At 49.8% G+C, this 10,868-nt stretch overlaps 1 protein-coding gene across 2 annotated transcripts in view; it reads left to right on the top strand.

Annotated features, from left to right (window-relative positions):
• The first annotated feature begins 3,393 nt into the window (after nt 1–3,393).
• The window catches only part of KCTD1 (potassium channel tetramerization domain containing 1), a 96,753-nt gene continuing 89,278 nt past the window's right edge, over nt 3,394–10,868 (top strand). Inside the window, exon 1 of one of the 2 annotated variants that reach the window (XM_025365656.1) lies at nt 3,394–4,098. Coding sequence is in view for 1 of the 2 variants with exons in the window: in XM_025365655.1 (XP_025221440.1) it covers nt 4,451–6,259 (1,809 nt within the window). In the remaining variant the exon portion in view is untranslated. Of the gene's footprint in view, nt 4,099–4,434; nt 6,260–10,868 lie in introns of those variants that run through there. The other variant, XM_025365655.1, reaches the window with a different exon arrangement.

Raw genomic sequence — 10,868 nt, 5'->3', positions numbered from 1 at the left:
TAAAACCAAGATATACCAAAATAGTTTCAATTTGAATTCATATTTAGCCTTGAAAGCCCTTTATGAATCTTTTAGTAATTACATCAAGAGAGTATGGCGTTCTCTTTTAATTTGTGTCTTTAAAATGATGAACTAAATGCTTTTTCTGGCCTCTGCTCTCAAGAGCACACAAAATTCCTCAAATTTAACAATTTAAATCCTCCCCAGCCCACCTCTCTTAATAGAGACACTTCCATTCCCCAGATCTGCCTTCAGAACAGGCAACATTAACTCTGCTGAGAGAAAAGGGTCCCTCATTCTACTTCTGCAATAACTTTCTAAAGCATGTTCCACTGGAGAGAGAATTAATGATAAGGGAACATTCATCCAAAGCAGCCATTCAATTCATTTTAACTTGCAAACAATAATGTTGCCTTGTAGTTACTATTTGTTCTGGTTTTTAATATAGAACTTCAGATTCATGTTATTTTTAATTTTTCACAAAAACTTCCCTGCAAAATGTAAGATTTAACCAAACACAGATTCTCTTCATTCAATATAAATGACAAGTGCTCACCATGTCCCCAGGCACCAGACTGAAACTACAAGGGTGTGTGTTGCTTTAGTAGAGAGGAAACAGGCAGATAAAAAGCAACTATATCCAGTATATTAACAGGGATGATACTCAGAAGACTGGAAGCAAAAAGGAGGAAGAGCTGAATATGATTCTGTATAGTATAACCTTTCATAAAATGTTAGCCTGAAATGGAAGTAGTTGGGTTATGAATCAAGGGGGAAACATTTGGAGTTTTTCATCCCGAAATAACCGTTTCACTATTTTCAAGTATTCTGAGAAGTGGAGAAGCACAAATATACAAGGAGACCTCCCCAACCCCACCAGCAAAAGATGGAGAATCTTGTTAAAAGTCGTAAACATCATACCATAGTTTAAAGAGTTCTGACAGTTAAATAATTGCAATAAATGTTCCCTATAGTGCTGGGATTATAAAGAAGTCACGTATCCTGCACAAGAAATAAAGCATCCTTTCAAAGGGGTGACCGGCAGCTTCAATTGTCAAGGTGGTAGTCAATGGACTTCATGATATGCAGAGGTCAAGTAGAGGAATCGAATGCTGGCTGATAGGCAGAACGACAACCAATACTGCCTCTACAGAAATAATAAGAAGAAAGCTTTTTTGATTCTTTCATTTTGGAATTGAGTTGTATGGAACCACAGGATGTTTTTAAGGGATCATTTATTAAACTTGGAATTGAACTACTTTATGAACTGCACTGTAATTTTGTGTTATTGGGTTTTAAAAATTAAGCAACTTTTTTTTTCTTTCTTTCTTTCTTTTTTTTTTTTGGTCAAGGGGAAGCAGGGTTCATATCTGTTTTTCTGGGTGTTCTTCCCATCACTCCTACAGATAGTAGCCCAAAGACGTCTTCTTTTCCAGTATTTAATGAAGTATCCTACGGGCAAATCATTTTGGTAGCCTTTCCGGAGCTGGTGCAACGAAGCAGATCCACAGTTGCCCGGTAATCAGGCCAAGGCATACTTTCCAAGGTGCGTTTTTCATATCGAATTTAAGCGCGGGTCCTGCCCGTTGTTTGCAAACTGTCCAAGCAGCACCCCAAACTGCTGCTTTTCCAAGTCCGTTAAAAAGTTATTTGCGCTTGGGGTTTTCTTTCCTCTGACTTTTGCCAGTAGAGACCTGCCCTGGGGGGTATTTTGTCCTGGGAGCACAAAACTATTTTCTTTTCTGGAAATAAGTTGACGTCAACTGGGAGCTGTTTTGGGTTGCTTTGTTTCCCGGAGCGTCCAACCCAGCACACCGCCTCCGGCAAACTGCGAGCAATTCAAAGCAGCTCGCCCAGTAGGGAGGGGAGCTGGTGGGAGCGGGGGTGGACCCCGCCGCCCGCAGAGGTGGGGAGACCTGGGGGGGGGGGCTCCGCTCCCAGGCTGGAGCGTGGGCCTGTGTCCCCGGCCAAGCCACGAGCACAGCCGGAGCCAGTGCGGCCCCCGGGTCCCTGCGCTTATGGCAAGGGCCGCGGGGGACCAGCCCCTGGTAGGTAACTTGCCGGGCACCCACCTGAGTTCTCCGCACCGCGGCCCGAAAACCTGGGAGCATCCCAGGACAAAGGGCCAGCCCTCTGGAAGTAGCCGTGTGTGACTAGTGTGTGCCAGCTCACTGTGTGCGGGTCCGAGTGTGCAACTAACTTAGCTTCTCACCGCAGCCTCGGAGAAACGAACACGCCTTTCTGCACGTGTCCAGGGCGGGTGGGGAGGGCAGTGCATTGTGAACAAAGCCGGCCACCTCTCGGACCGCACCTCGGGGACGATTCCCGGACGGTTCTTCGCGGAGAGCAGGGCGGATGAGAGTGTGGGGTGTGGGTGTGTGTGTGTGTGTGTGTGTGTGTGTGTGTTTCCCTAAGGAGCCAGAGGCGGCCCGCGAGGCAGGGACTTGCTCTAACTTGTTTCACACCTGGCGCGGTTTCCCCAAAGCTCGGGTGGCGTCCAGGGCCGGGGAGGCACGCGGATGACCAGCAGCGTTCGCTGCAGAAAAAGACATCGTCAACTCCCACTCAGAAGCCCACGCGGCCCTGAGACCTGGTCTTTCTTTCTTAAAAAAAAAAAAAAAAAAAAAAAAAAAAAAAAAACAAATTGATGGATGGGTTTCAATTGATGCGTAAAATGTATCCCTTGAGAGCAAGACAGGAGGGCCAGGGAAGGGGGGAACAGGCAGTTGACAAGATTCTCACAGCCTAACTGCCGAGAATTTGGACTTGGAGGCAAATTCGAGGGCACCCGAGGAGCAGGCGAGGCTGTCTCCCAGGAGGACGGCCTGGCACCGGGCCGCGCTGCTGGGGACCTGACTCCCTCGAGTCCCCTCACCCCAGGGACTCGCAGTCGGCCCGCGCACCAGGGGACACACGGGCTGCGGGAGGAGGTGAAAGTTAGTATGCAGCGCGAGCTCCGAAGGTGGCCTGGACTGTGCCTCCTAAGAGAACAGCCGAGGTCCTGGGCGACTCTGGGACGCTGCCCCTGGGCCGGGAGAGCGGGAGACGGCGACGCAAGGACGCGCCCGGAGCCTGGGCGCGCCGGGGGCGGGCGTTTGGCTGGAAGTGGGGCAGTGTCTCCTATGGGAAAGCGGGACCCGGCGAGCTCTTTGGCTGCTTTTCCAGTTTCCGAGGTGCCCGCCCCCGCGCGCCTGAGGCAGCGCAGCCCGGAGGGCGAACGAATGGCGGTTGGCAAACTTTGAGTGAGAGTGCGCTCCGGCTCTGAATTGCCGAATTGTGGCGGTGGCAGGGTCGGCCGAGACCCAAGTTCGCTTTTTCCGTCTGCCCGACGGGCCTTAGGGAGACTTTAGCTCCAGCCTGGTGGAGCGCCTCGCCCGAGGGAGTTGTGTCACTTTGCCCGGGGGCAGGGAGGGCGGCGCCCTGGGCGGGTGCGGAAGGGTCCCTGGGGCCCCTGGGGCCCCTGGGGCCCCTGGGGTCCCGAGCGCCTGTTCCCTCGTCTCCCCTCCCACCGGCCCCTCCCAGTCTTCTCTCGCTCGCTCCTTCCCGGGGCTGGCTGGACCGGCGCGGACTTGCCCCAGACCTACGGGGAGCGCCCCAGGTCTTTAATGACAGCTTAAATGTGGCTGTTGGAAAAGTCGAAAGGGATGAGGCTGACGTGGGGCGTGTTTCGCTCCTTTGCAAGAGTCGGAAAGGGAGTTGGGAGCCGCGCGGCTGGCCCCAGGCCCCCGCGCCCCGCCGCCAGCAAGTAGGTGGGGGAGCCGCCGCCGCCGCCAGCCCCATCCCGCTCCCAAGCCTCGCCCGCTGCGCCCTGGCCGCGGGCGCCGAGAGGGTGCGGGGCCTCGCCGTGCCTCCTCCACCCTGCTCATTAACCTGCCTGCTCCGCTCCGCTCCGGGCGGCCCCAGACACGGGTTTCCCGCGGCAGCACCCGTGGCCCGCCCGGCGCAGCCGCCGCCCCGACCCCCCGGCTCCGGGGGGCAATGAGGGGGCAGTGGAAGGGGCACTGCTCCTCGGGCATTACTTAGAGAAACGAGACCATCCCGCCCTCCCGCCGGCCCTCCCTCTCTCCTGCCCGGGCCCGCGCAATTCTCCGCCAGAGGGTAAGTTGGGAGTGTTTCGCCCCCACCGACAGCTCTCCCTCCCTTTCCTTTTTTTTCCTTCAAAGTTTTCTTAGAAGTGGGAGCCGGGTGGGGGAGGAAGAAGGTCTGGTCAGCCTCCGTCCTTTACCCTATCTCTCCCGTCTAACTTGTCCCCCCCTCCCCCCTCCCCTCCATCCCCTGCGCGCCGCTGCCCCTCCGGAGCTGCGCTCGGGAATGACAATTGGAGCGCGGCTCCTTTAAGAGCCCGGCTTTGCCTCCCGGTAGCTGAAGGTCATTAAACACAAAAGCTCTCAGCGCTGCGGTCCAATATAGCGCATGCGCCCTGCCCGAGGACTGGCAGAGAGACGGCAATATGGCGAGAATGCCTGGCAGCGGGGACTGTAACACCAGCGCGGGCGGCAGCGCCAGCGCCGCCGCCGCCGCCGCCGAGAACAATGGGGAGCGGGGCGAGGGCGAGCGCGGCGCGGGGGGCCGCGGCCGCCGCCACGGCCGTCCGCACTACTGCAGCGCGGGCGAGGAGGAGGAGGAAGAGGAGGAGGAGGACGAGATCCAGGAGGTGCAGATAACGGGGGACGAGGAGGAGGAGGAGGAAGGAGGTGGGGGGCTGGAGGAGGACGAGGAGGAGGAGGAAGAGGAGGAGATGGGGCTGGACTGGGACGAGCCCCTGGAGCCCGAGGACTCGGCCGGGGAGGAGCTGGAGCCCGAGCCGGTCCATATGATCAATATGGACCAGAGCGCAGCGCTGGAGCCCGAGGCGCCGCCGCGACTGCTGGCGCCCCGGGCCCGCGGCGGGCCGCCCGGGGACGGCGCCGAGCTGGACCCCGACGTGCTGCAGCGCCCCGAGCGGGCCCGGCTGAGCGAGAACACCCGGCTGGCCACCCGCTACGCCGTGCGCATCTTCCGGGAGTACCTGAGCGAGAAGGCGCAGAGCCCGGACTTCGAGACCATGGACAAGGGGGCGCTGTGCCGCGTGCTGCGCTCCTTCTATGCCGAGGCCCGCTCCAAGAGCGGCCAGCTCTACAGCAAGTCGTCGCTCATCAGCATCCGCAGCTCCCTCAACCGCTACCTCAATGAGCCCCCGTACTGCCGCACGCTCGACCTCACCAAGGATCCCGAGCTGCGCAGCGCGAACCTGACGCTGGCCGCGGTCATCCGCAAGCTCGAGGAGCAGGGCGCCGGACCGGTGGTGCAGAAGCAAGCCATCACGCGCGCCGACCTGCGCAAGCTGTACACCTCCAGCGTCTTCAGCACCAACACGCCCTTCGGGCTGCTCAACAAGGTCTGGTTCGAGACGTGCATGTACTTCTGTACCCGCGGCCGCGAGAACCAGCGTGAGTTGGAGGAGGACTCTTTTGGGCTGGCCATGGACGAGGACGGTCGCAAGTTCGTCTACTTCAAGTCCCTCGGGCCCTACCACAAGTCGCGCTCGTCGTCGTGGAGCAAGAAGCGCGCCGAGAGCAGCGACGAGGAGAACTTGCCCCGCATGTATGAGACGGGCACCGAGTTCTGCCCCTACGCCAGCTTCGTCAAGTACCTGTCGAAACGCAACCCTCTCTGTAAGGCGTTCTTCCAGCGGCCCCGGGACCACTGCAGCGAGGGCGATGTGACCTGGTACGAGAACAAAGCCATCGGCAAGAACTTGCTAGGCACTAGGATGCAGATGCTGTCCAAGGCGGCTAAGCTCTCCAAGACCTACACCAACCACTGCATCGGCGCCGTCTCCATCGCCACGCTCAACAGCATCGCGGGCATTGGTACCAAGCTGGGCTCGCCCGCCCCGCAGGGCTGCTACGCCGAGGCTCTGAACGGGGCGGCACGGCACCACTCCCACCACCCCCCCACCCATCCCTCCCACCACCACCGCCCCCAGCCGCCCTCGCTGGGGAACACTTACATCCTCCCCAAAGACAGCCAGGTCGGGCCCGACGTGAAATCCGAGGCTGCGCCCAAGCGCGCCCTGTACGAGTCGGTGTTCGGGTCGGGGGAAATCTGCGGCCCCTCTTCCCCCAAAAGACTTTGTATCCGCCCCTCGGAGCCTGTGGATGCGGTGGTGGTGGTTTCCGTGAAACACGACCCCCTGCCTCTTCTTCCAGAAGCCAATGGGCACAGAAGCACCAATTCTCCCACAGTAGTTTCACCTGCTATTGTTTCCCCCACCCAGGTAACCAAACCAAACTCTATGCATGAAATGTTTCTTTGGTACAACTTCGGGACTAACTTTTGTGCTAATGCAGCTCTGGGCAGGGGGGAAGTTTTAAAAAGTAGGCAATGTACTGAATGGGATTTGGTTTCACCCTTAGAAGTTAACTCTCTTGGTGCTTTTTGGGAAACTTTACACCTAACCTTAAAAAATGTGAGAGAGGGCATGCTACGTAACAAATCACTTCTGTGCAGTAAGGCGAAAAACTTCAAAGTTCGCCGAACAAAAGGATTAGCTCACTCTTGCAGCCGCTCTTCATTGAATGTGTTGAGTTTTATAAGGCAAAGAGTGCGAGAACGCTGTAAATGCAAAGGAAGCAGTTGCTTAAGACATATTTGAATCAAGTATCCCTTAAAAGACTCTATTACATATTCGCCATGACTTTGGAAGGTAGAAAAACAGTTATAAATTATTGAAAAGAAAACGTGCCAATCCCACTTCCTGTAGCTTTTTTTTTCTTTTTCTTTCCTTTTTTTTTTTTTTTTTAAGAAAAGGGGTGGAAAGTGGAGAGCCAGGCAGTTGAGTGCCAGTTTATACTGTAACATGTAGTCGAATGTAAAGTGGCCGTGTGGGGTGCAATTTTCAGAAACTAAAGTCTCTTGTTAGAGTTATTATTCAGGTGGGAACGTGGTATCTGCAATTTCAGTCAGGCTACAAATTAGTGTATGGGCCTGTGGTGCCCGGCACTGTGGGCACTGAAACATTGCTGTCTCCCTCTAGCCCCATGGAGCTCACCATCCTAGAGGGCAGATAATACCTATGAAGTAGGTAATGAGAGTAAGAGTGCTAACCCAGCAGCTGAGTCAGCATGAACAAATCACTTCATTTCTCTTGGCTTCACTGTCCTCATCAAAGAGGAAGAAATTATTTCAACCCTAACATTATTTAAGTCAAAGCAGTGCCAAATTCTGGGTCGAGATCGGAGCCTCTAGTGTTAGATGCTGCTTCCCTTATTTTCCCCAGGGTAGTATTTTCGTGAGTATTAGTAAAGTTATATTCATTTTTGGGACACACTCTAGGAGTCAGGAACCAGAGTCTTCGGACACTGTGCTCTATTCTGCAGAGGCAGGCGTAGCCACTGGAGGTTTTACAACTGTGACCTGCCTGCCATCAAGCAGAAGTAGGAATTTTGCAAGTCTGAAGGTATAGTGCAGGCCCTCCAGGAACATATGTCAGGTACCTCTGTGCTTTTTCCAAAGTGGAAATTCCAGTTCTGGACAAACTGACCCTTTCAAACGTTTACCAGCTAATGGGCAAGCCTCAAGGCCAACTGAGAAAGGGGCTGTGAGTGGTAATATAAACACCAGAGTTCTCTAAAATACACAAGACCTGTAGGCTCTGTGTCTTCTGTACTTCGGGTGTGTAGTCCATTTCTGACAGGTTGTGTTAGAGTTTTAAGAATGGGGAGGAGAATTTAGGGTTTGCTTTTTCTTGGAAAGAAAAAATAAATGTTCACGTTCTTCTGATACAGTAAACACCCTTGAAATGCCCTAGTTTAGAAGAGCACCTGATTAAGAGTTAAAAGCCTAAGAAAGTTTATTAAGGCATGCATGGCCTTGGGATAACAATGAAACAGTTTGTCTACTGGCATTTGTCTGCTGGTTTCTTGACACCAGTGTAATATAGAATTGTGACATAAAGAACCACAAAAGATAAGAGGGTTTTGTTTCATTGGTTTGGTTTTGTTCTAAGGAATGCAGTCTTTCAGTCATTATCTTTTATTTACCTGAGTAAAATAAATCAGCTCCAAAAAGACTGTATACTGATGCTTTTATTATTCTTGCATTATTGTCAGGTAACTCCTAAGTTAAATATAGATTTGAGTGTCCATATGTGGCTTATATGATTATTATGGCTCTCAAACAAGATCTTAGCTCCAAGTCCCTGTTAGTTAAAACACTACAAAAAGTTGTTCAGTTTGCACATATTTAATAGTCAGCTTTTCACTTATGAAGTCTGAGCAATTGAAGTATTGCTCAGTAGAAGGTTGATAGCAAACTTTTTCCTTCTTTATGTATTAAAATCACTGTAAGGGTTGAGGTTCAGTGCATTTCCTGGGGCTTAATGCCTGGCGGAGGTTGCTGGCCTGTGGCATTGCTTTGGGTTATCAACTGTTCTGGCTGGTCATTAACCCCCAGGAAATGCCCGGTGCAGCTCCAGCTTCAGTCATTATTACTTAATCATAAACATAGGCTCTCTAGCCTAATACTGACTGGACTTCATCAAGTAGTGTCATACGGAATTCCACTGTTGACCATCTTAGAGACTTCTTGATAACAGAGAGGTCACACACTGATGTTTTGACTTTCTACTAATGTTGCAAGTTTCTCAAAAGATGAAGAGCCAGTTTCTTTAAATGCATTTACTCTTTTTACTTTTTGAGGGTGTTATTAAGTATATTATAGATGGGACTGGTTGAAAAATGAATGCATTCAAGGATTAACAAAGATTATGGAATGTGTGATTGCTCACGTGAAGTATCTGGCTTTTGGGGTGAGTAAGGAATTATGGCGATGGTTGTGATGGTCGCTTTAACTGGTCCACTCTTTAATTCTCTTGAATGGTTGTGTTAAAAGTAAAGGGTAGTTTTAGTTCCCTTGTCCCCCAAATAGCTATTGTGATCTAAAATGATTCAGTTATTGGTACGGTTTGCAAGCTCCCAGGTAGAGGTCATGTAGCCCATTTTAAACTGCTTACCACTGTATCTTCCATGCTTATAACTATCCTCTTTGCATAAAAATAGAGCATTTTTCCTACCTCAGAGAACAGTACTTCAGGTTAGAGGGATGATAGAGATTAAAAATTTTGTTCTTTATCATTCTCAGAGGAAAAAATACTAATAAAGTTTAGATTCTGAATGTCATAGTTTTGTCACTACAGTTTCTGTAGACATGTCTCTCTCCTGTGCCAAACAAAAGTGTGAAGCATTTGCAAACTGTGACAAAGGTGTCTTTAGTTGCACTTGCTTGACCCTAACCTAGATTATTTCCAGAAATACTTTTAAGGAATTCTGTAGAGAGGACATCTGTTAGTGGAAAGATTGTGGGGGCTGGTGCACATCCCCTGTTTGTGTTTTATTGTCTTCACTGTGGGCTGTTGGTCCTTATAGTTTGCGGGGTGGAAACTGCAGAGGCTGCAAGCAGGCTGACACAGTTAGTTGCTTATTAACTTACCTTTGAGGAGAAGCCAGAGGCTGACAGCTCAGGGAATCGACTCAGGTGCTGTAGGGGCAAGGAAGAAGGAATACTTAATGTATCTACTTAATAGAAAAAGGCATGCGTTTTATGTATTAATTGAAATAACTGGTAAAGTCCTAGTTTGAATTTGAAGACTAAGAGGGAGGGATGTTCTTTATTTCTTATAGATGGAATCAAATTTTTATAAACATGAAAGGAGTATAGCAATTGTAACAAGACTTCTTGCCATGGTTATTTGGAGCTATTAAGATTAACTGCCTTTTAAAGAGTGGGTGTTTTTCTGATTTTTAATACTAGTTTGTGGCTATGTTCCTTTTTCTGCTGCAAGAATGTTTGCTCTCCTTTATGAAAAGTTCAAGTTGGTGGAGAAACTAAATGTCTTGTACACAAGTACGTAACTTTCTTCATTCAGGAGGTAGTTACTGAGCACCTAGTATTTTGGCTTTTGTAACAGGAATCTATAAATTAATCGTTTACCACCTGACAAGTAGTCTCATTGGCAAAATTTTGGCTTCTTTACCTGTTTAAACTAGATCAAAATAAAGACAGTTAAAAGGTGATGCACTCAGTGTTTTGCAGCAGTCATTTTGGGAAAGAAATCTGAACCTTTATATTCTCTTTCATGCACTCATGTATTAATGTTGCAACCAGTATTCAGGAGTATTATTTTAAATTGATGTAAACTCATATCTGATGTCAGTTCACTCTGTACTCAAGCTGACCCATGAAATAGAAAAAGAAATACTTGCTGCCAAGGGAGAAAGTAGACCCCATTCATCTAAAACTTAAATCTTTGTGTCATCCTGATTTTAAAATCTGGCTCCCCAAGCAAATGTCACCGAAAGACCACCCTCTTGTCATTACTAAGTAGTTTTCAAGCAGGAAGAAGCCTTTCTTTTCTGGGAACTTTTCACCCAAGTGGGTCCAGGCCAGTCAAAGCGCTACTTCAGTTATCCAATAAAACTTGAGTTTCAAGACACCTTTTGGTGTTTTACCTGCCATTTCAAAAGCAGAATCGATACAGGAGTTCCAGTGTAGTATGTGTCTTTGAAATCTTAGGAACGTAAATGTAAACTAGTCATCTGTAGGTCTGTCACGTGTTAGAACTTTCCTTTGTAGAACCGATTTTACTTCTCTTGACTTAACTGTCATTCATTGCATTGTACCAATAGTCAAGTTGCCTTTTTAAAGATTTCTTTGGACAATTTATATAAGGGATAAGGTAGTATGAATTAATTTGTTCAAAAAAGGGGGATATGGATTGACCTTGGTAAACTAACATGAATGAAAACGTAGCTTTAGGATTTGAAACATTGCACAGGCACGCTTCTTTAATTAACATTTTTAGTGCTCTAAGATGCTGAATTCAATTC

This window comes from Theropithecus gelada, chromosome 18 (genome assembly GCF_003255815.1).
Source record: "Theropithecus gelada isolate Dixy chromosome 18, Tgel_1.0, whole genome shotgun sequence".
NCBI lineage: Eukaryota > Metazoa > Chordata > Mammalia > Primates > Cercopithecidae > Theropithecus > Theropithecus gelada.
Note: the sequence above shows the minus strand (reverse complement) of the source record. Positions and strands in the feature narration are given on the sequence as shown.